Below are 22,647 nucleotides of genomic sequence, written 5' to 3'. Positions count from 1 at the left end.
ATTCTTCAACGGAGTAACTAAAGAAGATGAGCGATTTCCGCGAACGTCGTCGTGGCCTGTAGTCTAAATTCATGACGAGGGATGAGGCCCGGGTCGTTCGGTAGAGTAACCTGAGACGCGACGTTAGACGATTTATAATTTTGAAATTTTTCTTACTGGATCTGCGGAAGACGGGCCACTCTTCATAGAAAATCATGAACAGCCTTATCCTCATTTATCTTCATTTATCCTCATTCATCCTCATATGGGTCTGAACTCAAAAAATAAATTTTTCTTAGGACTTTAAAGGGCTTTCTCCACTAGAGGATATCATAATGAACAAAAAACGTTCATATTATGATGAGTTATTCCCAACAGGAGCAAAGTTAGAGGCCACTCTTCATAGAGAATCATCTTCCCCCATGTTCCCCCATCTCCGATCACCCTCATATGGGTCTGAACTCAAAAAATAAATTTTTCTTAGGACTTTTGAGGGCTATTTAACAGTCAGCCGTCGAACATTTAAGACCCCGGAGATCTGTTCAGTGTCCGACTGTCTTTAAATTTAATGTTTCATTTAAAAATTACAGCGACATCACAGGAGATCTATCGACTTTCTAATGATGTCCACCTGCCATATTTAATTTTTATTTAATTACCTCATCAATTAAATGAATTAACATTCCGTCAGAATGATACATAGGCAAATAATTGGATAGAAATAAAATTTTTTTGTACATTTCTATAAAATAATTTTATTAACAGTACAATTTATTACCAACGGTAATTATAATATAGTCCAATTATTAAAACAATAAAATTTGAATTAATTATAAAAGCACAAGGTCCAATTGATTAACAAAAAAAAATCAATCTAATGATCATCACCTCGACTACTCAGTTGTAAAAAATAACAAAAATATTAATTAGTAAAGAAAAATGACATAATAAATTAATAATTCTATAAACGACTAGTGATTAATAAAATTTTTTAAACTTTTAAAGTCTTTTTAGTTTAGACTAGACTATTTGAAAAATAAAATAAATAAATAAATATTAATAAAATAATAAATCAGTGTAAATAATTAGCAACAAATATGTTTGTAAAATGACTTGAGTACAATTCGTAATAAAATTATGTTTTATATTTTAAAATAAAAGTATAGTAATCATTGGTGTGCTAATGAAGATTAAATAAGATAAAAAAAGAAGTTAAATATGTAAAATGTCCCAGTTAGTGACTCTTTGACTGTTAAAAAAAAGTAATCCAAGCAATTAAGAATAAAGCGAGTAATAAATTATCAGAAACAAATAATAACTAGTGTGTAATTAATTAAAGAGTCAGTAATTGGTATATTTATGTCAATAAATAGTTAATCTTCTCTTTTTATCATTCAATATCATTATCAATATCGCCGGAAGACAACACAGTTCTCATACCAGCAGCTGCGACTTTAGCTTTGTAAGTGTCCGGTTCGAACCAGCGAATCGGTGACTGAAAATAATAAAATTTACATTAAGGACATTCCCAGACCCTCTTTAAAAATATTCAATGACAGTTGTCAAAGCGGTATTAAAAATTTTATTAATTAATCATAAAAAAGTTAAAGCTTCAATTGAAAAAAAGGCAGCGTACTTGCAGTTGATATTAATTAGGAATTAAATCAAATTTGATGAATAAATTTCAGTAAAATTTTCATGTCAGAATTTTCAAATTTTGTAGACTAAAATTTATTTACCAAATTTCGATTGACTTCTAATTGATGACAACTGCAAGTAATTTTTTTAAATTCAATATCCTGGCGCCAATTGCAACCACCGATTCCTTTGATCAATTAAAGCTTTATTTTTTTTTTTTAATTAATTAATAAAATTTGTACAACACGACCCAATACAGTCGATTACCTGACCGTTGATCCGAGGACAATTGATCCGCGACAATTGATCCTTGCGACGATTGATCATTCGATAAAATGCGTGTAACATGAAAAATTATGCCCTTTTTTCACTAATTTTGTGTGCGTGTAACATAAAAAATATACTCACACACAAATTAGTGAAAAAAGGGCGTAATTTTTCATGTTACACGCATTTTATCGACGGATCAATCGTCGCAAGGATCAATTGTCCTCGGATCATCGGTCGTGTCACCGTACAGTCATTGAATGTAATAAAAGAGTGGGCGACACTGTCTGAGAATGTCCTTAATCAATAAGTAATTAAAAAATTAATCATTCCATCACCAGTATCAGCAAATGAAGTCAGCTTACCTTTGTTAGGAGTGCAAAAAAAATATATTTGTATAAAAATTAGTAATTTTAATCAAGCAGGGGATTAGTTATTAATTATAATTATTGTTGTTATGCGATTAGATATTAATCTTTTTATTATCTTTGATATATCTACATTTAATCTTTTAAATCTTAACGTTCTTCTAATAAAATTTTGATCTCAATTATTTAATAGTAAATATGTATTTGATTTCTTATCTTTGGAGTTAATACATTCCTGTACTTTGGAGTCAATATGGCACGGATAATAAAACTATATCCATATCTTACCTCTTATAATTAATATACTTATTATTATAATAATAATAATGATAATAATATAACTCCTTTATACCAAGACGTAAATGCGTCTGAGATTCAATACAGAATAAATACTTATTCATTAACTAGAAGTCTTTTCACTCCTCGTACTCCAGGTACAAACAATATAATATTTTTTTAAATACAAATACTATCACGTTTCATATCTTTATAAATATCAAATTTTTTTTGATCAAATACTGCACTAAGTAAAAAAAAAAATAAACTCTATATTAAATAGATGGGTCTAATGCGCGCATAGACAAGATTAATATTCCTCAAGTTGTTAATAAGTAGAAAAAAAAAAAGTTCATTAATTAATTAAAATAGATTAATAACAATGAATGAAAAGTATGCATTGTTAATTACTGATTAATGATTAAGCAGATCATTAGGTTTTGTTTTTAAATTTTAGTATTGTTCTGTTGTTTAGTGTTTGGTTTAGTGTTTAGTAGGATCGGCGATGACGATCGCAGTGATCATAGTTTCCATGGTAAAAATTTGTACGCATAAAAGAATTATCAGTTGACCTCCGTGTTTCTACCTTACGAATAATATTTGGACATTCTTCTTTAATGCGGATCCAATTCGCCGGTGGTCTTTTGGCGTAAGGACCTTTTGCGCAAAGCAATAATAATTCATAGGACATTTCTCGATTATCTGGAATAAAAAAAAAATATTTAAAAATATTAATAAATAAATAAATAAATAGTTTAATAAAAATTACCGTTTCGTCGATTATTTATTTCTTCTTTGATCGTTTGTTTAGTAGACTTAAAAGTTTCTTCACTTTCGGAAGTCGCGTTGCTCTCCAAACTTGTTTCCCTCTTGAGATTCACAGCAGCATTGACATTTGCATTATTGTCAGGTAACTTAATTTGCTGATTAATAACAGGAGTGTTGGGAAACGATGAAGGAAAGTCATCAGTAAAATCAAAGCACTCGATACCACTGTCACCAGACCATTTAGAAAAGTGCTCGTCGAGAATTATTTTGGCAGATCTCACGAGATTCAAATTGCTTCCGGTTATTTTTAATGAGTGATTGCCGACGTTGACGGTGTGCTTGTACTCGCCGATGCTCGCGTCGTTGGTTGACAAGCTGTGGAGCAACGTGGATGAACGGATTTGCGACTGCTGGTATTGCTGAGGAAGACGATTACTCTCGTCCGACGCACTGCTGTTAAGTGATGAGCTCGAACCTCCGATGCCGCTCTTGTCCACTCTAGCTGGTCCCATTCGTACTGGTGAAGCATTTCGTTGAATGGTTTCTTTTATTAAATCTTTCGCGTAACTATAAAATAAAAAATTAATTAATTAATTAAATTATTAAAATAATCGGAGTGAATGCGTGCAGATTACTGTTTATTTATTTGATCCCCTCGGAGTTAAATTCCCTCCGAAGAGAAGTTCATTTCAATATCGAAACTCTAAATCAGAGTGAATGCGGATTCAAATAAAATCCGTAATCACTTCGAATTCACTCCTAATTTTTTACAGCGTAAGATTAATAATAAATTATTTACTGAATTTTTTCTTCTGAAGTCCCAGTTATTTGGACCAGTCGTTCTCTAGCTCCAGGATTAACTGTAAAATATTTATAAATTATTACAATTAAAATGTTTACTTATTATTATTAATAAAATAATATCATAGCTGTTATTATATAAATTTGATCGTGACGTAGATTGTTACGGTGCATATTAATTTTCAACCATGCGTTCTTCTCTATATTATATAAAAAAAAAAAATAATGTTAATTATAAATGATGATAAATGCCGATTAAAACTAGTATGAGTAAAAAAAACGAAGTTATTAATTTTGCGTTGGATGCACGTTAAAATGAGTGGTCAATAACACAATGCACTCACTGCATACTTTAGTATTAATTTAATTAATTGATAAATTAATTTTGTTGATGGTTTATTATATTTTTATTTTCTTATTTTTTTTACTGTACTTCGTTCGGTGTCTATTTTACCTCGCTGAAAGGAGATGATCGTCTCGCTGAGCTCCTCTATCATGTGCACACGTCTTCCCTTTATTCCCATCACTGTTTTAACGTGCAAATTTTTTTTTAAACGTAAAATAAAATATAAATATATCTAAGTCATAAATCTTAACGAAATCTACTATCAGTAAATATATAAAATAATTTGTGTAACTTTACTAAAACAATAAAATATAAATATAAATATAAATAAATAATTAACCTTTTCCGGAATCACTATTGCGGATGACAACTTCATCTTTACAATAATTTTTCCCAGGAATTCGTGTTGGCTTTGCAAATTTCCCGCTATTTTTAATAACTTCGCCGACACCCAGCACCGGAGGCGTTTGGGGTGATGTCAAATTAAGTGTTCCTACTTGATTAGCCATTGCATCAACACCAATGACATCCGGCTGCTAATTTACACAATAAAATTAACAAATAAAATAACAAAAGTAAATAAACAAATAAATAAAACACAAACTTCATTCAAATCAGCCAATTTAGATGTATAATAAGCATCCATAGAGTCGTTGTAACGCCACTGCTTGGCTCTTAGCTCAATAAGTTCCAGCAGATGAATTCTTGTCGTCAGATCGAGTCTCTCGTCTTGGCTTCCATTACGAATCGCTACAAAAGCTCTGTCCAATTGATCTAAATAAATAAAAATATATATTTATTCCTCAAATTTTAATACTAGGGTTTAAAAATTTTAAATTACAAACGAAACCTTTGTAGACTGGTTCAAATTGATGAGCACACTGTTTCAATGTGTTGCACATTGTAATAATGTTCTGCTGAAGCGTTGGATCATGAAAACCATTCGATAAATTCGAAGCTACGTTATCAATGAGAGATACCAAGTCTTCAACTGCAGTTATTATTATTTATATTTCATGATTTATTGATTTATTGATTGATAATAATGATTGTAAATAAATACCTGTAGCTATTCTCTCATCAATACTTGAGTGTCGAAGATTAAGTTTCAGGGGCCGAGGCTTTTCGTGTTTTTTCGTCATTCTAGGTCGTGGTGTTAACTGCGTACTAGCCATTTCAAATCGTTTTAACTGTTAACAATTAATTAATAGTTAATAACTTTATAAATTAAAGCAGATTTATCTGAAACAAAGAGAGTGGTCTTGAAGAACTGAGGTTTTCAATGCGAAGCTAAGAGCTTACTCTAGACTAATGAACTTGAACTGGTGCGAGAATATGAAGAAAGATAAGAGTGAATGGTATACTTTTGAAATACGGTCTTGAAAAAAAAGGGAAAGGGACTGATAGAAAAGGACAGCAGGCGAAGGAAAGGTAGCAGGCGAAAGAAAGGTAACAGGCAACGGTGGGAAAAGCTAGAGCAATAAATGTATTAAAAAAAAAAGGTTTAGAAAATCCTGGGACTTAATTGTACTGGGAAAGTGCAATAAACTTTATCTGGGAATTCCCAATTTATTGAAGAGAAAAAAATAGCACCCAGATGTTGGAGACAATGAACTAGAATGTAAAGAAATAGTTTGAGGATTAAATATTTTTGAAATATTTTAAAACTAAGTAAATACTGTCAAGGATTATGAATATTATTTATTATTATTTGTATTATTACTGATAAATAATAAAATTAAATAAAATTTTGAGGTTATAATTTGAATATTTAAAATCTTAGTAAATTAAAAAAACATCAAAGCTTGATATATGACAAATATATGATAAACATTTAATTCAATTATTAAATAACGATAAAATACTGAAGAAATAACAAAACTGTTATTTTTATTTGTATATAAAAAAATAATAACAAAAGAAACAAAACAATAAGACTAAAAATAATAGTAAATATATGAAATATATATAAATAAACGAGCTTACATTGTTGGTAAAAATTTTATAATAAAACAGTTTTTTTACTTTTTATATTTCAAATTATTTTACTAAGTAATTTTGATATATTTTAAATATAAAGATTTATTAGATGTGGATATACAGCCAACTTTTTACGTCACTCAGCCATTGCCAGACGAGAATAAAAACAGCTACGAAATTATTTTTTTTTTATCCTAGATCAGAAAAAAAAGTTTCCCAACTTAAAAATTTCACAATATGTTTATCTGTATATAAATTTTTTCATTAACAATCCAAATAAAATAAATATCATTCACTTGTTGCCTGGATATTTAAGTAAATAAATTTAACTTATTTATCACAAAATATTTTATTTTTAATTTACTATTTAAGAACTTACGTTAATTATTTTACAAACGATTTACGGATGTACTTCGAACAATGGCTTTCTTTGTAAAGAATATGACAGGAGGTTTCGTCGTTTCTTTTTCCTGTTATACATGTACACAAAGGAATGTATATATATATTTATTCAGATGACTACATACATATATGCACTTGTTCTATGCCATTGCCATTTGTTTTTACATGTATAAGTATATAAGTATGAGTAGATAAATTGAAGGCGGTGGTGGTAAAAGAAATAGGATTTAATGTATGATAAAATAATTAATATATAAATCACGTATACACCTTTAAAATAATTTTATTCTGCATAAAATAAACGATATTACATCTATTATTTTGTTTTATTATTACAAAAATTAACAAGTAGTTATAGTAGAATTAGTTAATTGAACTAAATAAATTTATTTACATTATTTAACCTGTATATAACATAAAAATTGTATGATTATTTATAATAAAACTAAATCAAGAGTCCAAACTTAATCACCAAATAATAACAAATGAGTATTTGTTCCTTAAATTATAATCATGATTTCTTCTTTTTTTTTTTTTTTTACTTTTTTTTTTTCATTTTTGTTTTAACTTATTTATAGTAAATTCGTAAGCTCATATGTGTAGGAGGTTCAAGGTAGAATGGAGATGATTTTTTTTTCTTTAAATTTTAAAATTGAATTTTTAGCATTTGGAAGTTTTGTTGGCTTCTTAGTTTTTTAAAATTGCTTGGAGAAATTTTGGCATTTAAAAGTTTCGCTTCTTCTTGAAGCCTAGAGAAAATAATTATTAATTAATTGTTTGTTCATTTTTATAATAATGTAAAAGACCTAGTACTCGATTAGGAAACTAGTGGCCGATCACTCCATGTATGAGTATATCTGTACTTCGTAAAATTTATTAAATTTAAATTTACAAATACGTGAGTGATCGGGTACTAGTTCCTTGATCGAGTACTGGGTCTGTTATCTTAAATAAAAGTATTAAAAGAATTACGATCCTGAAGTTAGTAGACAGTTACAAATTTCATTAACAAAAAAAACTAAAAATATACACATGTAGAAAATTTAATAAACGATAGGTGCAATTTTTCAAAATGTTTTTTTTTATAGTCAATCGTTTTTAAAAAAATTCAAAAACTGTCAGACGTCTGCTAACTTCAGTATCATAAAGTATTTAATTAAATTTATACATACGTTTCTTAGTTTTTTCTTTAGCAGCACGACGTTTTTTACCAGCAGAAGGGCCACCAAAGCTCGTTATTTCATCACCAAGTGTACCCAGGGTTGACATTTGACGATTGCGATGTTTATCTTGCTTGGAAACTGGTAATCGTGTCAAGTAAGATTCTTCGTATTCGATTTTTTGTTTGTGCTCGTTACTCAAATCTATTTTCTTTTCTCTATCAAGACTATCCTCCATAGGCGTATCGAGGAATTCGTCTTTCAATTCACGTAATATTGCACCTGACACTGCTTGTCTGCGTGATCGCTCTTCAGCTTTGCGTATTTTATCCAACTTAGTGTCATCTCCGTCTTTAAAAAAAATAAAACACAACTTCAATCACAATCATCAGTTCTTCCACAAAAAAAAAAATAATTAAAAGTACTTACCATAATGAAGAGCCGCAATTTTAGGCGGTACATAGACACCTTTCTTCAGCTTCTTCTTATCAGTATCTTTGGCATCACCTTCTTCACCATCATCACTCTCATCCTCATCCTCGTCATCCTCATCAATTTTAGCAGCAAAAGCATCAGGATTAGCTTTGAATTTAGTTGGATCCATGTCATCATTACCAGCACCACTCCCTGTACTTCTTACCAGTTTGTCAATTTGATACTTGAGTTTGTAATCAATGGGTTTTATTTTTTCCAATACTGTTTTTATTTCAACCAGACGATCAATCGATGGGCTCCCTTCGATTTGTTCTCCAGAGCATTTTTTTAAAATAATGTAAGTCAAATTAATGAGGTATGAGAGTAACATGTGATATTTAGTTTCTAAAAAACTTAAACCCTTGGAGGTTGATAATTCACCATTTTTAGCACGACTCATCATCAATTCCACCAGTTTATTAACTTCAATAACACTTGCATTCATTTCAATTAAAAGACTCAGCGACTGAGCCAAGTCCTTCTCCTCCATTTCATCCGTAGCCTGTCAAACATTTTTTTTTATCAATTTTATTTCATTCTTTCTTTTTATACCTTTTTTCCTACTACTTTTTTTTATTCTTTTTTTTACTTTTATTCTATTCTTTTTTCCTAACTTTTATATCAATACTTTATCAGTTTTATTTTAAATCTTAATGATAAATACTTACGATAACCATTTTCCGTAACTTTTAATTGATACTTTTAATACATAATAATATTAATTATAACCGTGTATCTATTTTTAATTATTTTTCGCACGTGGAACAACAACTATTACTCTCACATCCGCCATATTTGTTTCCCAGTACAGCCACATTTAATTTAAAATCCATTTAATTTTTAAAAAAATATTACCCGCGCAAAATTACCCTCCCTAAATTAATAAAAATCACTAAAAATAATTTACACGACCTTAATTACCCTCAGTAATTAATAAAAAACAACAAAAAATTTCCTCATTAACACAGAACTTGACATCACGTAAAGACGCAACTTCCGGCGGTAAAGTTTGAATTTTCGCGGGAAAGTTATTGTTGACAATTGATAAGTTGAAAAAGAAAAGGTCACCGCTTCTTACACACACATCACAAGGACCAATGGGGATCGTGTAAACATAAAATTTAGTTGTTGCGATTGGTCGATCAGTAACTAACTCACAACGTATTAACAAATAAGCGTGGCCTGTGTCGTCACCTGGACTAGTTCCAAGAGAAGAGCTGCTGGCGAGTGACACCAGCCGCCTGCGAGAGCAAGTGAGCTGGAGGAAGTCAGACAAAGCGAGCAGCTGGAGATTCCGTGTGTCAGAGTGAGTAGAATAAAGTCCGCCCCCACTACTCCTGATAAAAAAAAAGAAGAGAGAAAAATATACACAGTAACACGTCCGTGGTAGGTCCTCCTGAAGCTCGGCCATTTGCCTCAGCGAGTAGCGAATTGTAGCTGATTCGTGAGTGACACCAAGTGACACTAAGCCCCAGGTCTAACAAAAGATTTTCATTTTTAAATATTTTTTTTGACAATTACCTGGGCGGGTTATACCCGTTAATACGTCAAAATAACGCGTCGAAAAAGGATGATACATTCGGGGCGTACGAGACTCGAGGCAAGTATTTTTTTTATCTTCTATTGTGTTCAATTATTGTTATTATTATTGTTATTACTATTGCTATCATTGTTATTATTATTATTATTATTATTATTATTATTATTATTATTATTATTACTATTATTATTGTTATTATTATTATTATTGTTTATGATCATAATTAGTATTAGTATTTTTTTACTATGGATATTTGGTAGGACGTTGGAGATTGATAACAAGAGATGACACAAAGACAAAGCTCTGGTAAAATTGACGGACAATAAAAAAATTTTTAAACAAAAAAAAAAATAGACGAATAAATAATGAAATGTTTTTAGAGAAAGGAATAATCGTATAAAGTTTATAAATAGTGTGGGTGTATACATGTATGTGATAGCACTTGCATGTGGATGATGTTATTAAAAAGGAGTCTTGCGTCTCAATGTTGATCGTTCAATGTTGTGTTGTCATTCGTCGAGGCGAACAGCTGACTGCGTATTCTCTCTTAACGTATATTATACTCTCGTCTTTAAACAGAGAGTAAAGTCGCAAGACCACTGGCATGATAAATATTTTTTATTATCTTGTGTATAATTTTTCATTATCATAATCATGATCATTTACATTTTCATAACATTTACAAGCGAAGACATCGAGTCGCCATGGGATAACTGATAAATATAAATTAATCAATTTGCCGTTGACCTTTTAATACTTCACCCCACAAAAAAAGGAGCACATATTATTTTTTTTCTGTTGCTAGCCCACGTTCTTTGTTAAAATTTTTTCATCCCTACGTTTTTCTCCTGCCCTTAAATATTTTTTTCAACCCTCGTACACAAACGCACACTAGACTTTCAGCTGATTGTCTTCTCTCCACCGATTTACCCCTTGCAGTCGTCGAAGCAAATCTTGATCCGAGATAAAAAGTCATTTATTTTTATTCATTTTTTGTTTTATTTACTTTTTACGGCTAAGATAAAAAAATTGTATGGCTTTAAGTCACAATTAGTTTTGGCAAGAGATAAAATAGACGAAAGAAGACGGGAAGAAAATAGTTGAGGGAAAGAAAAAAATGAAATGAAAGAAAAAAAATAACTTGGGTTGTTGTAGCAAAAAGTAAATGAAATAAAAGTGCATAAAGGGATCCAGACGGTTGCGAGGATGGAGCAATCGACGATGGCGGGTAATCAGTGGTCGAAGCACCATTATCCCTACCAACATTATTATCATCATTACCACAATTATTATTACTATCATAATGATCACCATCATCGTCATCATCACCGTCACCAGCATGATCAGCAGCATCATCAGCAGCAGCGTCAGCGGCAGTGCTGCGATCATCACCACCAGCAGCAGGAATGTCTGCCGAGCTCTTACTATATGTCCCCATCGATAGCCCAAATCTCGATGGGTAGTATGAAAAAACAGTCCTCTGGTGTACAGGTTGGTATTTATCATCGGTCTTCAATCCACGTGCTAGCTTTATTTCTCTTTGTCATCAACATCATCATTTTAATTATAAATAAATATATATATAGATTTATGTGCATATATGTTATTTAAATTGTTGTTACTGTATTTTTTTTATTTTGAAATCGCTTTGGTGTTTTGGTAAAATTTATCAGTAATAATAATTAAATTATAGCTAACATGGGTATTTCATGACGACGAGGCACAAATAAACAAAAAACTGCCAAAGGAATTACTGCTAAGGATCCTATCATATCTTGATGTAGTCTCGTTGTGTCGATGTGCTCAAGTAAGCAAAGCCTGGAACGTTTTAGCTTTAGATGGATCCAATTGGCAGCGAATTGATTTATTCGATTTTCAACGAGACGTTGAGGTAATTTATTATTATATATAATTATTTATCAGGGGTGTGCTAGTAGTTCAAGCTTACGAATTATTTATATAAATATATATATAAATTTATCTTAATAGGGACCAGTGATAGAAAATATATCAAGAAGATGTGGAGGTTTTTTACGTCAGCTATCCCTCCGCGGTTGCCAAAGTATAGGCAACAACTCGATGAAAACACTCGCCCAATCTTGTCCTAACATCGAAGAATTGAATTTGAGCCAGTGTAAAAAAATATCAGACGTAACTTGCGCTGCGTTGAGTAGCCACTGTTCAAAGTTACAGCGTCTGAATCTAGACTCGTGTCCGGAGATAACCGATCTTGCGCTCAAGGACTTGTCAGACGGCTGCCGACTACTTACTCACATTAATTTGTCTTGGTGTGAGCTGTTGACAGACAACGGGGTCGAAGCACTGGCACGTGGATGTCCAGAGCTGAGAAGTTTTCTAAGCAAGGGCTGCCGACAGCTTACTGATCGGGCCATAAAGTGCCTCGCTCGTTACTGCCCAAACCTCGAAGCAATCAATCTCCATGAGTGCCGAGTAATTTATTGCTGCTTGTCATTTAATTTAATTGAATAAAATAAAATAAATAATTATATTTATTTATTTATTTATTTATTTATTTACAGAATATAACTGACGACGCAGTGCGAGAATTAAGCGAACGTTGCCCGCGACTGCACTACGTTTGTATATCAAACTGTTCAAATTTAACAGACGCCTCGTTGCTGATGCTAGCACAACACTGTCCACTCCTCAGTATTCTCGAGTGTGTTGCCTGCACTCATTTCACTGACGCTGGTTTCCAAGCCCTCGCTCGAGTAAGCTGTCATTTATAAATAAAAAAACTACTTAAGCTAATAAAATTTTATGAAATATAAAGGTCTTATATATTTAAATTTAAATTCAAGTATAGTTGTCATTTTCATTTTCATTTTTTTTTTAGAACTGCAGGCTATTAGAGAAAATGGATCTAGAAGAGTGCACTCTCATCACTGATGCCACTCTCATTCATCTTGCAATGGGTTGCCCGCGACTTGAGAAACTGGTACATTTCAATTTTTAAAATAGCTTCTGCTATTCATTATTTAAAAATGAAAAAAAAAAAAAAACCTATTATTATAATTTTTATTATTCTTTGCAGAGTTTGTCTCATTGTGAATTAATAACTGATGAAGGAATACGACAGCTTGCACTGTCACCATGTGCTGCTGAAAATTTAGCCGTTTTGGAGCTTGATAATTGTCCACTTATAACGGATGCTAGTCTAGATCATTTGTTGCAGGCGTGCCATAATCTTGAACGAATCGAGCTTTATGACTGCCAGTTAATTACTAGATCCGGCATACGTAGACTTCGGGTAATTTTATTTAAATAAACTTATTAACTATACATCGCGTCATTAATTCCAAAAAGACATATTTTTATCCGCCAATCGGCAGGCATTTGAGGGATTCCCCGAAAAAATTGAGATTCGAGGAGTGCCGATTTACCAATCTGTCACTTCTGTTTTTGGGTTCATGTAGCCGTAGTTTTTACTAGATTTTTAAATTGACAGGCTTCCGGTTCCTAACTGTGCTCTAGAGCAAACAAAACCGGAAGCCAATATTTCTGGCGAATTTATCAATCCATTGAAAACTTTGAAGACCGAAAAATCGGTAACTTGTCTGCGGCTGATGAGACTAATCTAAAAAATATGACTTTTTGTAATTAGTAACGCGATATATTATTACTATTATTTATTAACAATAAATTAAATTATTTATAGTCACATTTACCAAATATCAAAGTACATGCGTACTTTGCACCAATGACACCACCACCAAGCGCCGGCGCATCTCGACAACGTTACTGTCGTTGCTGTGTTATCCTGTGATTTAACAATCGATTAATACTCATTATATATGAGTAATTATAAATAACTTGTTTATTGATTTGCCATCGATTTATTGGCTGGTGATGGATGACATTCATCCATCAACATAAGGAGAGTAGCCTTTTGATGGTATTTTTGAAGGAGACATAAAACGTTATTACTGCGAAGAGTATTTGGGGAGAGGTTTGTTGAGTAACAAAAAAAAAATAAAATAAAAATAACCGAGTCCGCGTTTAAATTGATCACACATTAATCGACTAAATAAATATCCCGATGATATTTGTTTATTATATTGATTTATAATAATAATATTAATATGTATTTTTCGGATTACTCTGTATTTTATTTGTGTAGGCATTATGTTTCATTATTATCATTATATACTTTTTTTTTTTAATGATAGACTGTTTTTTTTTTTTTTTATTAATTAACGTTCTCTGCGTTATATTAATTAACTAGGAGAGTACAGACTGAAAATGAGAAACAAACAAATCAAATTTTTATTCGCGCGGTTTTTTAAATTTAACAGTTAATAATTATAATTATTAATAATCGTTATTGTTGTTAATACTAAATATTTCATAATTAAAAATATGAATGTGTTTTTTTTTTTTTTAATTTAAATTTAAATTTGATGATTTAAACCGAATTTTTAGGCCGCTGAAAATAAATTAATGACAATTTAAATCGCACGAGTTTATTCAAACGATAAATTATTTAATAATAATAAATGACAGGGTCATTGATGATGGTATTCGCGAACCGGAAATGAAATTAAACAAACAAAAAAAATTGTCGTGGCACGATTTTACCGGGGCCACTTGTAAAGTCAAGCGTTTGGTTATCAATTAAAAAACCAACAATTAATTTTAATCGACATGGTCGTTTTAAAAATAAAAAAAAACATCTAAAAATAAAAACAAATGGGTAAAAAAAATCATGAAAAGCGCAAGTTATTTTAAATAAAGCGCGAGCTCGCCTACGAGTGTTGATTTTTAAAAAACTAAATGGAAACGTAATGGATTTAAATGAAATGGAGGCCAATAGTTGAAATAATATTAATCATTAAAATAATTAATTAATAATTATAAATAAATAAATAAATATATAATATGTTTTATACGCCACATGTCATCATTAGATAAACAAGAAAAAAATTAATTAATCGTCGTGTCTACTATCACATAAATAGTGTATCAGTAGTAAATACCTTACGTCATATTTTGAAAGTCGCACATGTCTTGAGACGTACATGAGCGAGTCGTTTTAACGATCCTGCGACTAATATATAATCTATATAATAATAATATATACATTCTTAAATATATATATATATTTATTATATACGGCTGTAAGTTTTGGGGACATGCGATTGTCAAAGTTATACCAGCTACTAATCGCGAAAAAAAATATAACTAACTACTCTCTTATCAACGTACCGTTAATCGCGTTTGATGTACCCAAGTAGCACACGGCTTTGTGACCTCTAAGATACAATTCTTGAGACTGTTTTTTGACCCATTGATAAGGCGCCAAAATGGTGACAACAATCAGAAATTTATGTCCTCAAAAAAATGTCTGCTTAAAAGACTTGACACATGTGACGACAAAAATCAAATCACAACTAATTCGTGTGACTGATTCCAATCGGACTTATATTTTTGTACGCTCTTTTGGTTTAGTCACTAAGTTTAAAACCGAAGGTGTATAACTTTTTTAGTTGCAAATTATATTGTAGACATTCTGGAGCTGAAAATTTGAAAAATAAATTTTGAGAGTCAAAAGTGCGTATAATTTATGCTAGATGCCTTTTTGGTTTTCAAAATTTTTCCATCAATTTTTGGCTATAAGTCAGCAAGGCGATTGGCAATGAAAAAAAACTATACGTCCTTAGTAACTAAAGTCTAAAGGGCGTATGAAAATGTAATGTACCTGAAGATCGGAACGTTTTTCGCGGAACGAAATGAAAAGTAAAAAATCTACTGGATCTAGATTTCTGATATGTCTCGCACGTCAGCCGAAAATTGCAGGCCACCCAATTACTTAAGTCACCTCTAAGCAGTCAAATCACACAAATTTTACAACAAAAAGTAAATTACAATTTTTTAGGACAGGAAAAAGAACTCAAATTTCCTATGACTTCTAGGGCCAACATCTGTATGTCTTATTAATATAAAAAAAACTTGGCTTTGAGACAAAAAAAAATGAGTCTTGTCCTTTTAAAAGACATCTTGAAGTTGTCTCTGTGCTACTTGGGTATTAATGAAAACGTCATGTATTTGTGAATATAAAATGTAACAACAGATAATAAAGATGTGTAAGGTATGAGTAATAACGACGAGAATGTGATGAAAGCGTTTGGCTGTGTTGTAGTGAGATGACGAAGATGATGATGATGAGTTGGGAGATTATTGTTCGGTGGAGGTCAGAAGATTGTTGAATGTATTATTTAAATTTAAATAATTAAGTAAGACATCATAGATATGTTTCTTTTTTTTAAACATTTGAAACCCAAACGAATGTCGAGATTGCTTTATTGAATCGCAATTTTATCATGTGTATATTTTCAGTAATATATGTGTACTGTAAAATAAATTAATAACGAATCATTAAATTTATCAGTTATTTATTAAAACTCTTGATTTATTGATCATTTAAAAAATTTATAGTTGATACTGATTATTTTTATTACTTTTTCATTATAATTTAATGAAATATTTAAGTGTCTAGTATAAAATAGTAATAAATAAAGTTGAGTATAAATAAAAAAAATTAAAAAAGCGAACCGTATTTTTTTACACCAGTTCCTTTTTTAAGTTGAACGAGTTTTTTTTGGGATTGAGAAGGACTGGGCTGTTGGTTGCTGGGTTGTCTAGTAGAATAATCTTGCGCCCAATCGAAAAATCCGCATGATTTAGGAGAATCCTTTGAGCATGTGTAAAACTCTTTGCCTTTGTTCGGGCCGTCCTTTTGCACGATTTGTCTGGTGTGGGAGCAGAAAAAAGGAGTATTAAGTCAAGTGTTGTTGAACTATCGGAAAAAAATATGAATAAAAATAATTAACGTGAATCAATACGTACTTTCGAGCTGGCTGACCGCAAATACACCTGACTTGGTTTCCACCCGAGTTCAACGGTCTATTGTATTGATCGGCGGGTCTATTTTGATCATCACCCCAATCGTCCTCATCCCACTGGCAGTCAAAATTATTATCAGGTTGTTGAACGGCGGAAGGTTGTTTCCGGGCGGCAACATCAATATCTGCCCATTGAAAAAATCTACAAGTGCTTTCTTGACCTCTGGGACAGCCGTAGAAGGACCTGCCTTTGTTGGCTCCTTCTTTCTTTACCACAAATCTATTGAAATAATAACAGAGTTCAAATAAATTTACAAAGCGATTTAAATATTTAATGAACTTGCTTTCGAGCTGGTTCTCCACAAACGCAAACTACATCCTCTCCGCTTTCGTTTTTATTTTTTTGAACTGGTTCCTGTAAGGCTCCTCGATCATCGCTGTCATCCCCGTCATCATCCCACTGATAATCATTGACGTCATACTCGTCACTGTTTACATTTTCAACCCATTGGAAAAATCCACAAGTGCTTTCTTGACCTCTGGGACAACCGTAGAAGGACCTGCCTTTATTGGCTCCTTCTTTCTTGACAACAAATCTATAAAAATAACAGAATTTTATTAAATCAATAGAGCCATTTAAATGAATTAATTATTGATGATTTACTGGCGAGCTGGATCTCCACAAACACAAACTACAATCTGTTTTTTATCATTTTTATTCTGTACTGATTGCTGAGGACATCCTGGATCATCATCATCATCATCATCCCATTCAAAATTATCAACGTCATACTCAGTTGTGTTTTTTTCAATGTTCACGTTTTCTACCCATTGAAAAAATTTACAAGTACTGTCTTGAGCTTTGGGACAGCCGTAAAAATACCGACCTTTATTGGGTCCATCTTTTTTTACTATAAATCTAAAAAAAATTAGTGCAAGTATTAAACTAATTAAATAAACAGTAAAAATATTTAATTGATTTAATTTATGTACTTTTGAGCGGGGCCACCACATATACAAATTACTCCATCACCATCCCATGGCCCTTCATCTTCCTGGGACTGAGAAGAGTTTTTATTTTCCCATTTAAAAAAATTACAATTGTGACCTGGTTGTTTAGCACATGCATAAAATTCACGGCCTTTATTATGACCTTCTTTCTTCACAATTGATTTTTTTGCCGGCTCGTTGCATTTACATTTATAATTATAACTCGGCATTTTTTTATTTACAAATTCACATAATCATGAGTTCGTCTGAAATATTTGACAGCTGATTCTGCAACTTCCAGATTCTGAACGAGAGAGAAATTCTTATGACTTCTACTTAAAGTTGAATAGAGAAAAAATATAGTAAAAATTTAATAGGTTAATTTTAAAGATAAAATTTTCAAAATGGCTTCTTTTGAAAATTTAGTTCCCGCCAAAATTTTATATTTTATTTGTAGAGGACACTAGCGCTGCCCCGACTCATAACCTATTTTTCAATTATTTATTTATTAAAAATATATGAATATATATATACCGCATCAACAAAAATAAGATTACGTCGGTCATATTAACAATTTTCAAAAAATATAACAAATATACAAAGAAAAGTTTACGTTTAAAAGTGAAAAAAATTTCATCAATATTTTAAATTATTTTTTGTAAACAACGAAATCAAAATATCACAGATATTTTAATTATAACAATTAAGTTAACCTATATCAAAATATAAATATATAAAATCATACGTAAGTATTTCGTTTTTTATACTGAAGTTACCTGACGTCTGATAATTTTTGAATTTTTTTAAAACGAAGTAAAAAAAATATTTAAAAAAAAATTGCACCTGTAGTTTTTTAAATTTCCTACATGTGCAAATTTTTAGTTTTTTTTTTTTTTTGCAATTGATTTGTTGAAAAAATAGAAAAATTCTTAATTGTCTTGTAAAAATAATAAAGTGTCAATTAAAATAATTTCAGAAAAATGAGCAAGTACAGAAATAAAAAGGAATCATCTTCTGATGAGAGTGACAAGGAAGAGGAGAGCCGCAAGAAAGACATCCAGGAACGTGATGAGTTTGCAGAACGACTTCTTCGAAAAGATGAAGCGAAAACGCGTAAAATCGCAATGCCCGCGGGGTCAGCCGCTGAAGCGGCGAAAAGATTGAAGCTGATGGAGACTGACGCTCGGGACAAACTTCTGCCAAAGCTTAGGGTCGAGTCACGTAGACAGTACTTGGAGAAACGTAAAGGCGATAAAGTTGCTGAGCTAGAGGCTGACATTATTGATGACGAGTATCTTTTTGATGAGGAATCTCTGACTGAGAGGGAAAAGAAAGACCGAGAACACAAGAAGCAGTTGCTTCAACTGGCGATCGGGCATGAGAAAGCACGTGACCTTGAACGCGTCCAGCGTTACCATATGCCACTGGCCGATAGAAAAGGTGAGAAAAATGACCTGGAACCTGATACTACAGAAAATGAAACGCCGCAGTCGGAGCAGAGCAAGTGGGAGTCCCAGCAGATGAGTTCTGCCGTCTACAAGTTTGGCGCTAAAGACAAAAAACGTAAAGAAGATCATGAATTACTTCTGGAAGACGAAATTGAATTTATCCAGGCGCTTCAGATGCCTGGCTCTGACAAAATTAAAACAGAGGATGAAGAAGGAGCGAGTCGTATCGTCGAGAGCAATAGATTGCAATCTATCGAAGAGACACAAAAGAGTTTGCCTATTTATCCGTTCAAGAAGGATCTTATTGAAGCGATAAAAGAACACCAGGTGCTGATTATTGAAGGAGAGACAGGGTCAGGGAAGACGACCCAGATTCCTCAGTATCTACACGAAGCGGGATTTACTAAAGGCGATAAAATGATTGGTTGCACACAGCCGAGACGTGTTGCCGCGATGTCCGTGGCTGCGAGAGTCGCTCATGAGATGGCCGTAAAACTTGGGAATGAAGTTGGATATGCCATTAGGTTCGAAGACTGTACATCCCAGCGTACGAAGATTAAATACATGACTGACGGTACGTTACATCGTGAATTTCTGAGCGATCCCAGTCTTGAATCTTACAGCGTGATAATAATCGACGAGGCTCATGAACGTACGCTGCACACTGACATTCTTTTTGGTCTTGTAAAAGATATTGCGCGTCATCGTCCAGATCTAAAGCTTCTGATATCATCAGCAACTCTTGATGCAACGAAATTCAGTGAATTTTTTGACGACGCCCCGATATTCCGTATTCCTGGACGTCGTTACAAAGTTGATATTTATTACACAAAGGCTCCGGAAGCTGACTACGTTGACGCTTGTGTGGTTTCGATTTTACAAATACACGCGACCCAGCCACGTGGTGATATTTTGGTATTTTTTACAGGTCAAGATGATATTGAGACTTGTCAAGAGATGCTGCAGGAAAGGACGATGCGATTGAAAATGAATGAACTGATAATTTTACCAGTCTACGCAAATTTACCCAGTGATATGCAGATTAAAATATTCCAACCGACACCACCAAATGCACGCAAAGTCGTGCTGGCTACAAACATCGCAGAGACCTCGCTGACAATAGACAACATCATTTATGTCATTGACGTTGGATATGCGAAACAAAATCACTTCAACGCGCGCACGGGAATGGAGAGTTTGATAACAGTTCCCATCAGCAAGGCGTCTGCGAATCAGCGAGCTGGAAGAGCCGGCCGAGTTGCTCCCGGTAAATGTTTCCGTCTGTACACCGCGTGGGCTTATCAGCATGAACTTGAAGACAATACGATACCTGAAATACAGAGAATCAATCTCGGCAACGCTGTGCTAACATTGAAAGCTCTGGGTATTGACGACCTGGTTCACTTTGATTTTCTAGATCCGCCTCCACATGAGATACTGGTCCTCGCACTTGAACAATTGTACGCACTCGGAGCCATCAATCATCGAGGACAACTCACTAAACTGGGTCGTAGGATGGCCGAGTTCCCGCTGGACCCGATGATGGCAAAGATGCTGCTTGCGAGCGAGAAGTACAAATGCTCTGAAGAAATCGCCACGATCGCTGCCATGCTCTCAGTAACTGGAGCAATTTTCTTCCGGCCTAAAGATAAAATTATTTACGCAGACACGGCGAAGAAAAATTTCCACGTACCAGGTGGCGACCATCTGACGCTACTCAACGTCTACAATCAGTGGCAGCAATCAGACTTCAGCACTCACTGGTGCTACGAGAACTTCATTCAGTACAAATCGATGAAAAGAGCGCGAGATGTACGCGAGCAACTTGTAGGACTGATGCAGCGCGTCGAAATGGATTTAATTTCCGGGCTCACTGACACTGTCGCCATAAGAAAATCCATCACCGCCGGTTATTTTTATCACGTCGCACGTTTATCCAAGAGCGGTAATTACAAGACAGTTAAACACAATCAAACAGTATCTATTCACCCGAACAGTTCGTTGTTCCAAGAGCTTCCCAGGTGGATTGTCTATCACGAACTTGTAGTCACCGCCAAGGAATACATGAGACAAGTTACTGAAATTGAAAGCGCCTGGCTGGCAGAAGTCGCTCCCCATTATTACAAACCAAAAGAACTCGAAGACTCAACGAATAAAAAAATGCCAAAAGTCGCCGGGAGATCTGCACCAGATGGAACATAATTAATTTATAAATTAATTATTAATATTATTTTTGTATTAAAAAATATAAATACATTTTGTACATAGTAATTAGAAAAAAAAAGTTAATTAAAAAAAATATTATTTATCGGAAAAAATAATTTATTTGTACATATGGGTACTAATTAAAATAAGAAGAACAATTAAAAGCAACATTTTTTACTATTAGCACAAATAAAATAATAATAATATTAATTATTATTATTATTGTTATTGAATGAAAATATAATAAGTAGATAGTAAACTTTGATCTACATAATGCACATATTAATATGTATATTATATCGTAATTAAAAGTGATATAATAATCATATTAAATTTTTTAATCAACCTCAATATAATTATCTCAATTAATCTTAACCCGAATTCTCATCAATAACTATCAGTAATTACAAAAGTTATTTATCATTTTTTTTTTATTTAATATTCATCAAAAAATACTTAATTATTTAAATTATAATTTAAAAGGCAAATCAACAACTTAATTAGTCGTTTTTATAAATTTACAAATGGTCTAAATCGCAACATTTATTAATATTGTAATTTATTTAAATTCCTAAGCCTTCTATTAATCAAGAAATTAATAAAATGTGTTAACTGTTATTAAAATCTTGTAATTTTCAACACTTTTATTATTTTAAATTAACATTTAAATATTTCCTTCTAAGCTAATGAGTAATTTACATACCCATGGCATTTATATTCAACAAAAAATTATTATTTTTTTTTAAACTCAAAATATTTATCATTTTTTTAAATTAACTTTTAATATTTAATGGATTGTCTAAACAATTGGAAGATCACGGAATGATTTTATTTAATATATATATATATATTAGGGTGGTCCTTATTTTGGACATTTTCGAATTTTTATGCTCCCAGAGGCTTATGTGGTTCGAAATAAATAAAAAAAAATATCCTCAAAGTTTCAGGTCTCTATCTCAATTTTAACCCGTGCCGCACAGCGATGTAAGTTTCTCATTTAAATAACACGGGGTTTTTGGCATTGAACGATTAAGTTTTTATTCCGGCTAAAGTAACTGTTCGGAAAATTTGAAACTCTGTAGACTTTATCCTCATATAAGCAGCTACTCCTCAGAATTTTCACAGATTTTCAGCTACTATAA

The 22,647-nt window shown here is 32.2% G+C and overlaps 5 protein-coding genes across 10 annotated transcripts; 2 read left to right on the top strand and 3 right to left on the bottom strand.

Moving 5' to 3' along the window:
- Positions 1-927: 927 nt before the first annotated feature.
- Positions 928-6,959, bottom strand: LOC130671697 (eukaryotic translation initiation factor 4E-binding protein Mextli). 5 transcript variants are annotated; one of them, XM_057475753.1, is made up of 10 exons: positions 6,803-6,959; positions 5,507-5,633; positions 5,294-5,434; positions 5,048-5,217; positions 4,784-4,976; positions 4,552-4,623; positions 4,096-4,156; positions 3,298-3,863; positions 3,115-3,230; positions 939-1,474 (listed from the first exon to the last, which is right to left on the bottom strand). In XM_057475753.1, the coding sequence occupies exons 2-10, from the start codon at positions 5,616-5,618 to the stop codon at positions 1,370-1,372; spliced, it is 1,536 nt and encodes a 511-aa protein (XP_057331736.1). In that variant the 5' UTR covers positions 5,619-5,633; positions 6,803-6,959; the 3' UTR covers positions 939-1,369. The 5 variants fall into 5 exon arrangements, with proteins under 5 accessions (XP_057331738.1, XP_057331736.1, XP_057331735.1 ...); XM_057475752.1 differs by lacking the exon at positions 6,803-6,959 and adding an exon at positions 6,430-6,589 and having other exon boundaries at positions 949-1,474; positions 4,784-4,979; XM_057475751.1 differs by having other exon boundaries at positions 952-1,474; positions 4,784-4,979.
- A 133-nt stretch (positions 6,960-7,092) lies between these two features.
- LOC130671705 (neuroguidin) lies at positions 7,093-9,286 on the bottom strand. Its single transcript, XM_057475764.1, has 4 exons — positions 9,128-9,286; positions 8,415-8,961; positions 7,998-8,336; positions 7,093-7,574 (listed from the first exon to the last, which is right to left on the bottom strand). Exons 1-4 carry the CDS (start codon positions 9,134-9,136, stop codon positions 7,549-7,551), a joined length of 921 nt encoding a protein of 306 aa, XP_057331747.1. The 5' UTR covers positions 9,137-9,286; the 3' UTR covers positions 7,093-7,548.
- Positions 9,287-9,801: 515 nt separating this feature from the next.
- On the top strand, positions 9,802-15,079 carry LOC130671695 (F-box/LRR-repeat protein 20). 2 transcript variants are annotated; one of them, XM_057475748.1, is made up of 8 exons: positions 9,802-10,059; positions 11,155-11,490; positions 11,693-11,890; positions 11,989-12,450; positions 12,540-12,731; positions 12,857-12,958; positions 13,055-13,270; positions 13,679-15,079. In XM_057475748.1, exons 1-8 carry the CDS (start codon positions 10,030-10,032, stop codon positions 13,784-13,786), a joined length of 1,644 nt encoding a protein of 547 aa, XP_057331731.1. In that variant the 5' UTR covers positions 9,802-10,029; the 3' UTR covers positions 13,787-15,079. The 2 variants fall into 2 exon arrangements, with proteins under 2 accessions (XP_057331731.1, XP_057331732.1); XM_057475749.1 differs by lacking the exon at positions 11,155-11,490 and having other exon boundaries at positions 9,812-10,059.
- A 985-nt stretch (positions 15,080-16,064) lies between these two features.
- LOC130671702 (DNA topoisomerase 3-alpha-like) lies at positions 16,065-18,280 on the bottom strand. The gene is made up of 5 exons (XM_057475761.1): positions 17,856-18,280; positions 17,527-17,781; positions 17,207-17,458; positions 16,867-17,142; positions 16,065-16,769 (listed from the first exon to the last, which is right to left on the bottom strand). Exons 1-5 carry the CDS (start codon positions 18,080-18,082, stop codon positions 16,559-16,561), a joined length of 1,221 nt encoding a protein of 406 aa, XP_057331744.1. The 5' UTR covers positions 18,083-18,280; the 3' UTR covers positions 16,065-16,558.
- Positions 18,281-18,369: 89 nt separating this feature from the next.
- Positions 18,370-21,715, top strand: LOC130671690 (probable pre-mRNA-splicing factor ATP-dependent RNA helicase mog-4). The gene is made up of 2 exons (XM_057475742.1): positions 18,370-18,597; positions 18,829-21,715. The coding sequence occupies exon 2, from the start codon at positions 18,833-18,835 to the stop codon at positions 21,500-21,502; it is 2,670 nt and encodes an 889-aa protein (XP_057331725.1). The 5' UTR covers positions 18,370-18,597; positions 18,829-18,832; the 3' UTR covers positions 21,503-21,715.
- Positions 21,716-22,647: the final 932 nt, after the last annotated feature.

The sequence above is a fragment of the Microplitis mediator genome, chromosome 7, assembly GCF_029852145.1.
Source record: "Microplitis mediator isolate UGA2020A chromosome 7, iyMicMedi2.1, whole genome shotgun sequence".
NCBI classification, from domain to species: Eukaryota; Metazoa; Arthropoda; class Insecta; order Hymenoptera; family Braconidae; genus Microplitis; species Microplitis mediator.
Note: the sequence above shows the minus strand (reverse complement) of the source record. Positions and strands in the feature narration are given on the sequence as shown.